We start from the raw sequence: 16,007 nt of genomic DNA, 5'->3' as shown, positions 1-16,007 counted from the left end.
ATGATCACCCTCCTTCCTGCCTCCTTTCTCTCTCCTTTTCTTCAAGTTGTGTCCAGAAATTATTTAACATTTGTGATATCTTAAGAAGTGTCAGTGGGGCATTCTACCATGCAATGGTCAATCCTCACACAAATACCCAAATTATGAAAAAAAAAAAAAAAAAATCACTTGATTTAGAAAAATGTTACTGGAGTTAAGAGTCACAAGAAGCAGTAGAAAAGAATTCCAAGAACTGCATTTTATTATATGATTATCAGACATAACCTTCTTCAACATGTTTCAGATACAACAAGCCAACCAAAATCTTGCTTGAAATAACAGTCTAGAAAGAACAAAATTGATACCTTTCTCCATCAGAAAAATTTACAGAGTCTTCTACATTACTGGTGGTAGAATCATTTGCACATGCTACTGCTTGCGGAATTGAAGCTTTTAACTGTGCGATTTCTGCTTTCAGTTCTTCACATTGACAGGCAAATTGATTTTTTTCCACTTCTAGTAGCTCAACCTGGCAAGTAAATAAAAATTACTTTACGTCAAAAAAAATTGCAGTGGATTAAAATAAAAGCATCTTATACAAATTTACACCATTTTAGCTTTACTGACTGCTTTTAGTTAACTTTTCAGTGAGATTGTAATATATGACAACTTAGACAAACTCCTTTAAAACAGTCAGCTGTCAGCTGAACCACTGTATTTGAGTGCCCCCTAAGCTTGCTCTGTCTTCTTTTGTCTCAAGTCAAAGCCACTTGGAGCCTTGCAGTCTCTCCTAAGTTTGCTTATTTCTATCTATGAAAGCAAAACAGGAGATCCTAGGATAATTTAGCATTTCTTCTCACTTTTAGGTGGCTTGATTAGTTAGTGGACTGAAACATACAACACCTTGTGTACGAGAACTATGAAACACTCATTAAAAATTAAAAATAATTGGTAAGTTGAAGGATACCACTGCTTTAACAAACATACCTCACTTTTATATCTGTCTCTCTCAATGCTGCACTTGTCCAGTTGCCTGAAAACATCGTCCAGTTGCACAGCAATTTCATCTACCTCGCTCTTGTTTTCACTATCTGCACATCCAGTTTTTAAGTTCTGCAGGGTATTACATTGTTCCTTTAGTTTTGCTATTTCTTCTAAGGCCTGTTCATACAGAATGGTCACTTCTGACAAACTTCTTTCACAACCACTTTCTTCTTTAAATGAAGGAACTGTCTCAGTCGACTGATGGCACATTTCTTTTTTTACATACTTATTATTCAATTCAAAAATCCTCTGTTCCAGCGTTTCTACTTGTTTGGTTAATACTTCACATTTGTTTTGGTATATTTCTTTTTCTTTGCTTAGTAACTGCAGCTGATTTTTCAGTTCATTTCCAAGATCTACAGATGTCTTGGAAAGAGCATTAACATTGTGCTCTTTAGTTTCCATCTCTGCCCCGGGAATTTGAATAGCAATGTCATCTTCCACCTCTTCCTTTTTAACAACTAATTTTGGGACCTCTGTCTGTGTCGATGAGGTCAACTGTTCAGTTTTTGATTCTGAAGTAGCTGCACTGCAAGGTTCTCCGATGTCACAGTTTTCTTTCTGCTTCTCTTCTTGATCCAAATTAATACATTCAGTTTTCACTACAGGAATATCAGAATCTGCTGAAGGCTTTGGAGTACTGCTCTCCTCTAAAATAATGACATCATCATCATGACTGTTGAATGTTTTGTCATTTAATCGAGGTGTCTTTAAAGACACAGGTGTCACGCAAGTAGGTGTCTTCCGTTTAAGACTGAGAAGCAAAGTATTAAACTGTTTATTACATTGCTGAAATTATATTGCAAAGTCATTTGCTTCAAACTACGTTTAGTGTTTCTATAAGCATTATGAAAAGCTACCACTCAGTAACTAGAAAGGGATGTCTCCCTGCATAGCATTCTAAGATGTGTAGCCAGAGTAAGTACCTTTCCTGTAAACACAAGTGGCTGACATCCTCACACTGAATTATCACCCTCACACATTTTTGAAAAACAGACTCAGTATTTGTGGGAACATCCCCCCCACCCCCCATCCATTCCTTAACCAACAGAAGTTAAGGAAAACGTATTGTGGAATGCAGTTAACACAATACAGTCTTTTCCTAAACAAACAAACCACTAAGGAACTTTCCTCACCAGTACACACTATTTTTTGCTGCATTCACTTTTATACTTCACAAGGTTTCTTGGTGCCTTTAATCAACCTGCTGCTTTCTATGCTCCCAAAAGCGACATGAATTTTGGCAGCTATCACCTGAAGACAGGATTACATCAACACCATGATTTTCATTAACAAGTTATTAATTTTAGAAATAAATAGAAATCTACTTTGTACAGGTTCACTAACCTGTTATCAGGATCAGAATGAGGTGAAGATACTGATCTATTTAAAGTAAGCAAAGACCTTTTGACAGAAGCATTTGATGTTTCTGGTAGAAGTGATCTTAGAACAGCTTCCTTTCCACTCACAGCTGAGAATGTTCTGAAGTCTTTACTTGAAGAAACTGGTGTTTTTACAAACACTTCATTATTGACCTATAACATAGTGTTAATTAAGAATTAAAAGAAACAGACATTAGTAGAGTCTTCAGAATAGGTTTAAGCAGTTCTAACTACCTGCCAACACACAAAATTATCAGCATTTTTTACATGTACTACAAATATCTCCTTGAACCTGGGCTCAGTATTCTGCAATAATTAAGGCTAACTTGACTCTACACTGCAAACCACAATTTTCTTAAATATTGTACAACTATTGTACAATACCCCCAAACTCTGATACCTGTGAAGTGTTTCCTTCATGCTGGTTTAAGACATACAACATATTCGAAAGCAGCAAATTCTATATCGTAATTACAGACTTTTACCAGATTTCTTAGAGGACTTTGAACGCTGTACACTCTTCTCCATGCACAGATTTATTGCTGTCAGAAAGCAGCTTTGTGATCTTATAAGTCTTTCTCTAGATAGCTATTTGAAAAGTACTGTGTAGAACCTCAGGCAAGAGCTTTCCCCAAGCTGTATCTGTCTGAAGCTTGACCATGATACACAAAGAATGGGACAGCCATCTCCGGCAAACCTGCTCATAATTAATTCAGCTTGTCTAAAGGAACAATACTTTACTCATAGAAATCACTTTTTTACTTGGGTAAACGTAACTGGAGAAAAATTAATACAACGAAGTATACAGGTTAAAATGGCACATGTAAAACATCTACAGAAATTGAGTGATCTTCAGATAGCACTTTTACTTTGAAAGCAACTTAAGCCAAAATTATGCTTAGGAAATTTGATTCTGAGTTATGATTTACATCACTTAACCATGTTGATTTGCATCTGCATTTAATTTGAATTTGAGTGCCTCCTTGCAAAAGTACAGCTACTTCACGTCTGCCCATCTCCACCCCCCACCCCAATTTTAAGGGCATCTTTACTTTCATATCTTCATGATATCTCTCTACAACAAACGCACTTTCAATAATTAGATGTCATACTGTCCTGGGTTCAGTAGTAGCAGCCATTTTTCTCCTTCTTTGTAGCTGGTGCAGTGCTTTGTGTTTGACTTTCGGCCTGGGAACAGTACTGATAACACCGATGTTTTTAATTGTTGCTAAGTAATGCTTACTCCGACCAAGGACTTTCTGAGTCTCATGCTCTGCCAGGGAGGAGGGGAAGTCGGGAGGAAGCAGAGACAGGACACCTGATCCAAACTAGCCAAAGAGGTATTCCATACCACAGCACATCATGACCAGTATATAAACTGTGGGCAGTTACCCGGAAAGGCTAGATCACTGCTCGGTCGGGCTGGGTATTGGTTGGCGGGTGGTGAGGGGTTGTATTCTCTTCCCTTGTTATTTCCCTTATCATTATTATTATTGGTGGTAGCAGTAGTGGTTTGTGTTATACCTTAGTTACTGGACTGTTCTTATCTCAACCGGTGGGAGTTGCATTCTTTCAGTTCTCCTCCCCATTCCTCTGGGAGCTGGGGGAGGAAGGGGGTAGAGGAGTGAGCTAGCGGCTGCACGGTTCTGAGTTACCAGCTGGGCTTAAACCACAACACGCTGGAAAACTATAATGCGTTTTACAGTGTCCTGGGATTCCTACTCAGGTTGTTAGGTCCTGATTTGAGCTCTAGATTTCTGTAGAAATCCAGGTGCAAAGGGAGCACTGGGCCTTGCTCCCAGAGCTCTGCAGCAGGAAGAGGCCATGCTATTTCCACTGGGTACTGCTGAGTAAAATGCCAGTTACAAAAAGCACTCACTCTAATAAATACGATGAGATATTAGAAATACAAGGGAAAGTTTCAATACACAGACAATACCCAGAAACTTTTGCAATTGTAAGAGAAGACTCAACAAAGCCTTGACACCCTGCTCCAACGTTAGAGCAGGTGGCTCATTGAATTCACTTTTTACCCCTCCACTGCTCTGCTCTCTCTGCTGGCAAACAGAGGGCTCTTGCAATACAAAGAATGTCTCCATTAAAACACATTTTTTTGAAAAATGAATGCAAAACCCGGTAAAGCTATATCCAGCCACAGCACATCAGATTTCATTTGTTCAGTTGCAACAGCGTGCTACCTTTTCTATTAAAACTGGCACCAGTGATCGCATTCTGCCATTCAGTCCACTCCATGTGGTTGTATATTTTCTTAATGAGGATCTGAAATCAGCCCCCTTCACTTAACTGACAGTCTGCCAGAATTATGCCATCTTACCAAATGTAGAAATCATACGATCCATCTGTTGTCTGCAGCCATGCAGGGGAAACATTTTAAAAAGAGAAATGTGGGTTGCCCCAAAAGTATGTAATTATCCAAATGCTGAAGCGTTTCAGATGTTTCAAGGTGCTCTTGGACCTCATGCTGGCCATCTAAACTCCTATGAAGTCTTTTAGAATAATGTACATAACTAAGCTATTGAGTTGGCAGGAAATTTTTGGAGTACAGGTCCCTGCTTAGCTTCCAGTAATCATTCTAATGCCATAAAAGAGCTAGGAGTGACCAATATCTTTTCTAGCATTTTTTTGTAAGAGGGTTTTGTCCCTCTCAAGCTCCTTCTTAAATACTACATACAACGCAGTGACATGTTTTCCATCATTGGAGAGCAAAGACAGAAGATTGTTGGTTTACTAATAGTGCACATAACCTGTATAGACATCAAAACGAAACAGGATGTTGAACCAGTCAGTTGGTCACCAGCTAAAGCAAACTTTAATTCAGTGCTTGGCCTATTCAATCAAACTGCACAGTACTGTTGCCAGCAAGAACAATTCCACTACCAAAATCAGTTTCCTATCAACTTCAAGAGTTACCTGGTGGCTGAACTCAAGCCGCTTCTTCAGTTTTTCTCTGTCTCTGCACAGCAGCAAGGAATTAAAAAAAAAACAAACCCAAAAAGCTTAGATTCAACATATGAATTCATTATAAAAACAAACAGCCTCAAAATCTAAAGCAAACACAACACTCATTTATCTCAGTTATATACAACAGCTTAACCTAAAAAAAAATTCTCTCTTAGATTAAGGTTTATTTTAAAAATTTGGGCAAAAAAAACCCCACCAACAACAAACCCAAAAAATAAACTAACCCCGAAACTCCCAGCTCCAGAATACCAGTCAGTATTAGTTAAAATTACCCAAGCTGGGTTTTTTTAACACACCTTAGTTAAGAACCTTCTTATTATGAAATAGATGTATTGAGGTATTCAGCTGGTTCAACACCAAAAATCCTTGAATTTCAGTCCTTGAAAAATAACAGTTCCTTAGACAAGGTCTCCTAACAGCCCTAGTAGCCTGCTTCTGTAACATCCCAAGCTATCTTCATCACTTACTACCACAAAACAGTGACCCTCTAAGAGCTGTACTTGAACACCAGTTGCTGCATTGCTCTCCTTAGTAGCTATTAAATGAAAGGCCCCTTTTGTTACAACTTTCCTAATTTTGATTTAGGAGGGCAAACAGGTATTAAGTCAGAGAGAAATTTGAATGTAATGCCAACATGCTAGTAGCAAAAACCAGTGCTATTCACCTACTCACTGCTACAGTCAAGTCTTAACTTTAAGGCACTATTTTCTCACTGGATATATTCCCAGAAGAGTTGCAATTACACCACAGGTGACCGTAAGGTCATTTAGCTTTCACATTCTTTTTCTAATGCTGAGACACTTGTAAGAAAGTCTAGTACTCACTTTTTCTTGTAAGTTTTCTCATATGTAGGATGTATTAAGTCATCATCTTCTGGTTCTTCTGGCACGTTACAATTCCTGAGTCAAGGAAGGGGAAGGATTTGAGGGGGGGAAATGAAAAAGAGCTTAACATCCATGCTTATAAGAGGTGATAAGAACTAAAAGCATTACTGAAATATTTATCGAAATCTAATGTTACCGGAATTGTGGGTCAGGGTTCAGTGAGCAGAACCACTTTTCTGGCAAATGCTCTATTCCATCTGGCAGCTTCCGCCATTTCAGACATGAATCACATTGTACCCATGTCTGATCAGGCTGTTTTCTGTAATGAAAAAAATACCAGCACTTTCACATGAAAAGTTCATTTTCATGACTGAATGTAGAACAGTAATAACAGTATGTAAATTTCTTCTATTTAGAAGTGATACTCACTGTATCTCTTCAACTGGCAAAGCCAATGGGTATTCTCCATTTGCCTTTGTTTTCATTTCATTCCAGTAATCATTAAGCTTCTCTCCTAATGCTGCTATTGTAAGTCTGAAAAATTTTTAAAAGACCACCATAAATAATCAAATCCTAGCACAGAAAGAACCTTTACAATCCACAGTGAAAGAACAAACAAGAACCGCTCTAATATTTCTATTTTCACAGAAGTAAGCTTTTTGCTTTGAGAAAAGCCTAGAAATCAGAAATTGTGTGAAGTCATGTTTGTCAATAAATAAATTGCTGAAAATATGAGTTGGAGCACAAAGTCTGAAATCAAAGAGTCCTTAATTCAGAAGCACCATGAATGTACAGAGCAAATCCTGAGGCTACATCACCAGTTCAACCTCAGTCGTAGAAGAAACAAGTACAAACCCACCTCTGTCAATCCAGTACCTAGCTGTGTATTTAGCTGACATTTCCATACATCTATGGAACTGCAGGTTCATGACTACTCCAAGTTGACATGCAACAATATGACACAGAGATTGCAAACTTATCATTGCTTTCATGTAGTATGAAGTCAACATGTTGCTAAAAGGAGCAGGCTAGTCTTACCCTAGGTTAATTTCTAGCTAGTTTCCTGATCAGGGCTGATTGTGCAGCTCCATGACTATCAGAGCTGGAACAACAGGAGGGAGCTGTGTATAACAGCAACAAGAACAAGCCCCACAAATGAGGCACAGGTAAGAATGTCTCTTGTAAGCATGCTGAATTTATGTCAGGGTAAAGCGGCTGGGTAACCAGAGTCTGAAAGCCAGTCCATCCCTGCTTGACTTATTCCAACATTTAAACCACCTCGTGCCTTGAACTAACACAAAATGTGTTTGCAGTGAATCAGTATGATGACCTAGAGAGTTCTGATTTAGATCACCTCTGAACCCAAGTCATGAATTTATGTGCCAAAGAAAAGGGAGTACCACAAAGGCAGAAATGAGCAGCAATACATGGATGGGATCACATCTCTCTTCTGGAGGGGGAAGAAGGGCAGGTCAGTTTACACTGATCATGAAACTGCAGCATCAGTTTTATGTTTCTGTTTTGGGCAGGAAAGTTACCTTTTGAAAACCAGTAGCACTCTGCAGAAAAACGTTTATAAAGGAGATCTTTCAAGCGTAGTATCTCTATGCCCACATTACATGTTTTTTTTTTTAAAAAGAAACATGTAAAAAGCATTCAGTGTTCACAGTGCCAGTTTGCAGGATCGTAGTGCGAACCCTGGTCAACATAAACGACCGTACTATGATGTTTCTAATTCTTCCCCTTCTGCCAAGGGAACTGTTAGTGCCATCACATTAAGAAAAGGTTCAGGGAACATGTGTATTGAAAAAACTAACAAGAGCTATTTTCCAGTTTGACTGACTACCTGATCTGCTTTACCATGTGTTTTTGTTAAGGGTTCTGCCAGCACAATGGTGGTAGAAATACAGGAACTTCTTAAAACTGCAAATCAGTTTTACTGATTTTTTTAATCACTGCAAAGAGCTGCACAAACTGTGGGTACCATTTAAAGGTACAGGCAGATTGAACTGCAGTGACTGTAGCAGCTATTAGGTCTGTTGCTCCTCCAGGGGAACGCTGTTTCAACAGCAGGAATGACCAGATTTATCATGCTCCTCAATTGCTGCAATTAACAGGTCTGTTTATTACAGCCCTCAGGTGTGGTTTCTGGGTTATCTTTATACACTGAGCTGGATATAAATCAGCAATTCAGGAAACACATGGTGGATGTGTTCCCAGTGGAAGCTGAACCACAACTGGCTGAAGGGCAAAAAATGCAGCTTGAAAAAGGTAATGAATTCTCCTGCCAAAGTTTACCCTACCTATGTTTGCAAGTTAATACCCTAAATTTCTAAGTCTAAGAGTTAGGGCATACAAAAAAAAGTAGGTACTTTCCTTCTAAGTGTATATGGTCAAAGGAGCTATAAAGAAAAACAGAAACAAACCTGACTGACAAGGGAGGTAGTGATAAGAACAGACCTGGTCAGCCACAAGAACTGGTAAGAGTATGTGGAGTGTGAGAATGGTTATTTTTTCAGTTGGGAGGATAAGTAAAGGAAAAGAGAGGAGCACAGAGAGTCATAAAACCTGACCAATTAGCATTAACAAAGACAACCAGAAACAAACCTAGTCAGTTATGCTAATTGACAGGCTATCAAAAAATGCAGGCAAACTAGGATTTTGCAACTGGTAAGGATGCAAACCTGAGGGTCCAGGATGCTTGAAACTATGCCAACTGATGAGGCAATGTGCATGAGAAAGGAGTAGCAGGGAGGAACAAAGAGGGGGTTGATAGAAGAAGGTACAGAAGAAGCTGGTTGCATGTAAAACAGGTTTAGTCAGTACAGTTGTTTGGACTACAGCTTGTCCTATCTTCTTGTATATTATTTAGTAATTTCTTAATTCTCTACATATTCTTTATCCCACATGTATGGCAAGAACTAAGTTCCAGCTACTGGTGAGACCTGTGTGTGAGTGGATCTGCCACTAGCTCCTGGAGTCAAGACTGAATGTGTCATGCCAGTTATTGAAGCAAGTGGAGGTCTCAGCTGCCACCTACTAAAGCAGGAAATGCATCCCCCAAAAAACAGCTCCTGGGGTGGACCAGCATGAGTTAGGGTCTCAGCAATGGCAGCTGGAGCAGGACTGTGTGTCACAGGTCGTGTGCCTGGTGCTGGCAGGGGGGACAAGTGTCTGCATCTCCACCAGTCCCAGCGTACTGGTGTGCATGGAGCGTGCACATGTATTTCCCTCCAAACTGGACTCAGCAGTGAACAGGAGGCCCCAGGTCTGGGCAGGGATATCAGGCAGGCAAGGGTTCATGTTGGTATACCTAGGGGAACTTGCAAATATGGAGTGTCTGTGGTATGAGTACATGAGTACACACACGTTTGCTAGCGAACAGCAAACCACTAGCCAGTGCGTAGGGAGCCTTTGAAGCAGGTAAGAGAGCTTGGGTCCAGGCTAGGATGCCAGGAGGGCAGAGGGGCCATGCCAGTACTTGGGGGATCCACAAATGTACATGTGCTTGTGAGCCTAGAGTGCCATGTGTGTGCCTTCACAAGTGAGCTTCTACCTCTGCCAGCCTAAGAGGAGGAAGGGGACTTGGCTGTTTATGTTTTATGGGAGTCCTATATGTAACACCTTGTCTGTGGCAGTCTCTGTAACAGCCATGTCTGTGTCCTCTGCGTGCATCTCTGGGACACGCACTCAGCTTTGCTACTGGTTGAATCTGCAAACAGGAGAGTCATAGCCACGTCCCGCAGCCAGGGCAGAGACTCCAGGTCCCCAGGCTGGGCTCCAGCAGCCAGGCAGGAGGGAGTCCTGGGACAAGGCTGCTGGAAGAGGCAGCTGCTCCTAATACCCCTTTTAACATGAAGCAGCACAGAAAACAGAATACAGCCAACAGCCTTGACATCATGAAAGGAAGAAGTAGTAAGAGAGTGTAACAATTCTCCACACTTCTCTTCAGAAAGTTTTTTCCTGGACAGTTGTTACACCTCAGCTTGAAAACTGCTTATGCAACTCATGCCCTCTAGCCTTTCTCCTTCTCAAATGCCTCCTTCCACAATGCCAGTACAAGTTACTCACAGCAGAGGAGTGTATACAGGATAGAAAACTGGCTTAAAAAACAATCATCATCTCTGAAAAATTTAAGTCAGACTACATTCCCAACCTGGTTCACAGTTTAACTATAAGAAATATCACATCAGATACTGACTGATGGGATGGATGCAGACATGTAAAAAGTGGCAACACCGAGTTAGAAATAAAAACTGAAACAAAGCAATGTCCCAAATCACCACTACCTTCAGGATGGCAGGTACTTTAAATGCTCTATCAGGTAGCAGAGGATTTGAGGGCATTCAAGTCCACTCTTTGGAATGAAACTGAAAAGAAGGGCTCAAAATTATCCAGCAAAGCTATTCCAGAAGGAAACCAAACAAGAAACGTTATGAAAAAAGTTAACAGCGTGGGATTCGTTTATCACAATTTTAGTCATGTACCACACATATCCGTATCTCGGCAAGTTATTCCGTGCTCATTTTACAATCATTGAGGGGCAGAATTGCAACCAACCACTTTTTAGGGCACTTGCTTTACAGTGAAGTGGACTCTAGATGCTCTAGACTTCACTGACTGAACAATGAATTCAGCATGACAAGTGTATATCCTACCCTTGCTGTTCAGAACAGTCATGCAGTTTAATGATGGCACATAAGCTTTTATTTTTACTATTTAGAAGTCTTTATTGCCAAGTATTTCACAGGGAACACTATTCAATAGAAAGTCTGCATAAAACCTACAGTTACCTGTATTCATTTGTGTAGTCAAAATCTTGTTTGTTATGGGTTGGTTTTAGAAAGTTGCATTCAATGATCCCAACTACACCAACACCCATGTTGTTTGCCTGTAAGAAAACAAGATCTATCAGAAAAAACAACATATATTCTATGCTAATGCTGCAAGAGTCTGTCAGAGGTAATTAGCTACGTATGCTAGGTAAGAACAATTTTCTGGCTTACAACTCCTCTCCAAAAAAGAAAATATTGACACAAGCCCACCAAATAAATAATAATAATAATGTCCTCTGTTCCACCCCTCTTTTTGTCCTGAAAGATATGCTCAGGCCTATATTGTGTGTATCAAGCTTAGTTTCAAAACCAAACATTAAAACAACAGCATAAAATTTAGTTTGAGCAGCCACTAAGAACTGTATTAAAAAGGTGGTTTTGTAAATGATGTATCAATATCCTACTTTCCATCCATATTATTTTTAAAAAATCAGCGTTTGAGTGAAAATGATTTTTGAAGATCTTAAAATATTTTTGAGCTTTAATTTCTTACCTTTAACTGACAGCCAACTCTTTCATAAGCTTTGATAAGTCTGTTTTTATGGTACATCATTATTCCATAATGATCTTTGTTTCTGCAGTTAAATCCAAAAGTAATTCTTACTGTTTTAGCCTTTTACCAGATATTAAGGAAAAGTTTGGCTTATCTCATAACCACATAGAGTTACTCTGAGCGTTCATTCTAAACTGGGTCCTGGAACTTTTTTTCTATTAAGATAATTCCTTCAGCACATCTTAAAAAAAAATATAAATAAATAAATAAAAATAATCATGAGTATAACTGCAACGTACCAAGCAGAATCCAGTTAGTTTACATAGAAAGTCACATCATTAAATTCAGCGTGCAATAATGTAAATATAAGCAAAGGATACATTCAGAAATTTTGGCCTATATATATCACGTTCAATGAAGGCAAGGCTTTTGGACACCAGCTGTGTTTTCACTTTTTGTCCTCGCAGAATGATCTGCATTGTTGGCTTCAAATACAAAATACTGCAATAAGCCTATAAAACATACAGTAACTGCTGTTACTAAAAAAAAACCAACCCCTCTGAAACATCAAGATATGAAAATTTTGCCATACACATTATGTTTAGGAAGACAAACTCAAGTTTTAACTCACTTCTATTAAATGTGGGTTTTTTTTTTCCAACTTGAATCCAGAAAAACAGGCTACATGTATCACAAATTAAATAAATAGCAATTGAAGGACAACCTTTACACATGACATGTTAATCACGTATCTGAAGATGCAGTTTTACCACTAAAAGAGCTCTCAAGCACAGAAGCCTCTTATTCCCCTACTGAGAGCTTAAATATTCTACTACAAACTTCAAAATAACAAACAAAAGCATGTTAACTTTGTTCCAAACGACTATATATAGCTTGATAATAGCTACGTAGATCTATGAATTTTAATTTGCATTTCATTTACCCTTATATTTACAACTTCTAATACTTGAAGCAGATATAGGGCTTCAACAAGTCAGAATAATTGAAAGTTTTAGTTCAAGTGGAATACTTCTGAGTATTACCCCCCAAGAAGCATGCCCAGAACACCTAGAAACTGCAGATGCATTTTCTTACAAAAAGACAACTTCAAAGCTTATGAGAATCAATAGTGGAGAAAGTGGTCATATCAATTAGCTTACAGGAAAGTTTTGTCCCTGTCTGCATGAATGTATTCAAACAACACAGCTGCTTCTCAGAAAACCTAGAAATGACACTTTTAAAATGGATACATTTTGTTTGACAAAGATCCAGACTGGCATAGAGTCAGTACTATATTGCATGTATACCTGTACTACAATGGATTGTTACTCTGCTGAACACCACAGACATGCACTCCTATTTAACTTCTGAAGCTACTTACTGCATTTCCTGATTTGCTCCTTAGTGGATAATGACGGCTATATTTAACAGCAGAAGATATTTGCAAGACTATATAAACCCCAGTAAGTTTCTTCTAACCAGCAAATGTCTACAGAAGTCCACAAATATATTCCACCTTCAATTTCAAAAGAGATGTTGACATTCTGCCCTACATTTAAATTCTGACATTTGTCTCCCTCCTCAATCAACACATCTGTAGTTTAGTACGTTATATTACGTAGTATTACATTAAAACAAGAACACATACCCTCCAGCTTCAAAAAATGAACAAACAAATTCTAAAGAACCTTATACATACTCTCAATGAGTAGTCACTTTCTGGAACAATCTGGTCCAGTCTCTCTTGTTTTTTATATCCTCTTTTGCCTGTTTCATCTAAGTCTTCTGGAATTCTGATGTCATATTTATCCTTGTCAAAGTCAAACTCCGTTTTTTCATTTTTATCTCTAAGAAGTAATATTAAAAAAAGATCCTTATTATGACAAAAAGAAAGCCAATACAAGATAAGATACTGTGGTGGACCCAGGAGTTATAAGATGCAAGAGAAAGGGAATTCCTTTGAGCCATGGTGGTTTTCCACACAGTCTGGAAAGAACAAAAGTACTTGTATGTACAGGCAAGTACTACTGGCTTTTGAGGTCTGGAGTCAGCAGCATCATTCTAGAGGGATGTAGCCCTTTCAAAACGTCTTAACTATTTATCATAAAATTAACAGAAAGCCAAGCAACAACAATTGTATTTATTTACTTGTCTGAAGTAACAGATTTATAATGTACCTATTTAATTTCTCCTTCTGGCAATAGCAATGGTATCTTACCAAAGGAAACTATGAAGTCCTTTAATTTTTTCTTCCTTGTGCTTTGCTGCTTGAGATATCAGCAACAGTTCTCATGAAACAATACAGTCTTTCAATTGTGTGAGTTTGAATCTAGTTCCCCAATTACAGCTAACTGCCGAGAGCCTTTTGGAATTATTCCACAAAAAAACCCAAACTTGTATGCTTGCATACACTGAAAGACAACAAAGTAAGTGAAGGATACAAGGAGACTGGACTTCATCTTACCTTCTAAGATTCCAAATGATAATTCTTGTTCCTTTTTTCCCTATTATAGCATCTAGCTCTGCCAGTAATTTCTCCTCAGTAGAAAATAAAGAATGTGTTAAGATGGCTTTCAGGCTGTTTTTGGATTCTGCTGGATCACTTATCTGTCGTAAGCATTATGTTAAGGATAGAAACTTATGAATGAAGTAAGCTTTCAGAACCGGAGGATGTTTCCACAACAGTATCCTGTACTTAACTTCACAGGTTCTCTCATTCCACATCTGAGAGCTCCGACAAATGCAACGGCCTTAACAAATTATAGCCTTTCTTGCATCTTACAATTTATTTAGAGTATCTGTAAGACTAGACAAGGAGATATCCTTTACTGCTCCAGCCGGCACCAAGAGATTCTCGGGGAGCCATCGACCCCGACCGACCTCTGCTGCTCACGACGGACCTCTGATACGTTAAGAAAGGTGCTTTTCTAATTTGGTTATGGTACCAATTTTGGTATGGTATGGTAAAGCCTGCCTGTTAGACGTGGCGAAAGCTGTGCTTGGTTGGGCTAGGGAGCTCCCGGGGTAAGCCTAGGTGCCGCCCATTAGACAGTGGCGAAAGCCCTGCAGGTTCAGCAAATTTGGTTTGGTAATGGTTTATGCTGCAGGGACAGCATTGGTTTGAATAAGTGTTGTAATTTAGTGGTGTAAAGAAAACTTGTTTTCTTTAGGACTTTCTTTGTACTCACAAAATGCTGTTGATTCCCAAATCATCTCCGCTGGGCTGTCTTTTAAGCCATTGGAAGGAAAGGGGGGTTTGGGCAGAGTATGCGGAAAAATAAGCTGATTGATTATTGTAACGTTTGGTGGACACAATATGAATTGGAAGATCAGGAAAAATGGCCTGAAAATGGAACTTTACAGTATAATACTATATTGCAATTGATGTTGTTTTGTAAACGGGAAGGAAAATGGGATGAAGTACCGTATGGAGATCTCTTCTTCACTTTAAGAGACAAGAAAGAATGGCAAAAATCCTGTGGAATTATGGTTGTTCAAACAAATACAAATGAACAATGTAAAGGATGTGTTGCTGAGAAAAAGTGTATTGGGTGTCTTGCTTTAGAAAACAGTTTGCAGCACCAGAAGGATGATGAAAATCTTGATTTGGTTGTGGCCCCATCAGCCCCGCCAGTAATAGAGGAAAGGGGGGAGGAGGATGATAGTGAAAGTGATCTTGAGAGTGAGAGTGACAATGAATGCAAGGGGGACCAGAAGGTAGATCTCCCCGTTATTCTAGTCTCACATCGAACTCGTCAAAGGGAAGGACGAGGGAGAAAAGTGCAGGCTCAGATGCCTGGTGCAGTGCTTGCGCCTTTAAGACAGGGAGTCTGAACAGAAGGACCGGTATACGTTAAAGTACCCTTCTCGCCTGGGGATTTAGTTATCTGGAAACAATCAGCAGGAACGTATAGAGAAAACCCTGATAAAGTAGCTCATGTAATGCAAATGATTATGAAAACCCAAAATCCAGATTGGGATGATATACAGGTGCTTTTAGACACCCTCAGGGATTCAACAGAGAAAGAAATGGTATTACGGACTGCAAGAGAAAGAGTTCGGGAGGATTTAAGACAGGGATTGGTTGAGGGGAACATAGATCAGAACTTCCCTATGGAAGATCTGATGTGGGACTATAATACACCGAGGGGAATGAGGAATTTGCGAAGGTATCAAGATTGGGTGATTGTTGGGGTACAAAATGCCATGCCTAAAACAATAAATTGGTCAAAGCTGTACAACGTGGGGCAAGAAAAGACGGAATCACCGTCTACCTTTTTAGAAAGACTTAAAGAAACTGCAAAGAAATATACAGATTTGGATATGGAAACTGAACAGGCTAGGGCACAATTGGCTTTGAGTTTTCTAGGGCAATCTCAAGACGACATTAGGAAAAAGCTACAAAAACTAGAGGGGGCAGATCTGCGAAACTTGGATAGACTATTAGAAGTGGCTTGGAAGGTGTATA

The 16,007-nt window shown here is 39.2% G+C and overlaps 1 protein-coding gene across 3 annotated transcripts in view; it reads right to left on the bottom strand.

The window, feature by feature from the left end:
- The window catches only part of MORC3 (MORC family CW-type zinc finger 3), a 37,900-nt gene that overhangs the window by 4,652 nt on the left and 17,241 nt on the right, over window positions 1–16,007 (bottom strand). For 2 of the 3 annotated variants that reach the window (XM_080613032.1, XM_080613034.1), the window contains 12 exons: window positions 14,004–14,152; window positions 13,239–13,386; window positions 11,920–12,051; window positions 11,540–11,659; window positions 11,005–11,102; window positions 6,641–6,745; window positions 6,408–6,530; window positions 6,212–6,286; window positions 5,337–5,379; window positions 2,371–2,558; window positions 967–1,777; window positions 345–508 (listed from right to left, as the gene is read on the bottom strand). In XM_080613032.1, coding sequence (XP_080469158.1) covers window positions 345–508; window positions 967–1,777; window positions 2,371–2,558; window positions 5,337–5,379; window positions 6,212–6,286; window positions 6,408–6,530; window positions 6,641–6,745; window positions 11,005–11,102; window positions 11,540–11,659; window positions 11,920–12,051; window positions 13,239–13,386; window positions 14,004–14,152 — 2,156 coding nt within the window. The remainder of the gene's footprint in view (window positions 1–344; window positions 509–966; window positions 1,778–2,370; window positions 2,559–5,336; window positions 5,380–6,211; window positions 6,287–6,407; window positions 6,531–6,640; window positions 6,746–11,004; window positions 11,103–11,539; window positions 11,660–11,919; window positions 12,052–13,238; window positions 13,387–14,003; window positions 14,153–16,007) is intronic. The other variant, XM_080613033.1, reaches the window with a different exon arrangement.

This window comes from Psittacula echo (genome assembly GCF_963264785.1).
Source record: "Psittacula echo genome assembly, chromosome: 3".
Classification (NCBI taxonomy): Eukaryota; Metazoa; Chordata; class Aves; order Psittaciformes; family Psittacidae; genus Psittacula; species Psittacula echo.
This window is presented reverse-complemented; position numbering and strand designations above follow the sequence as displayed.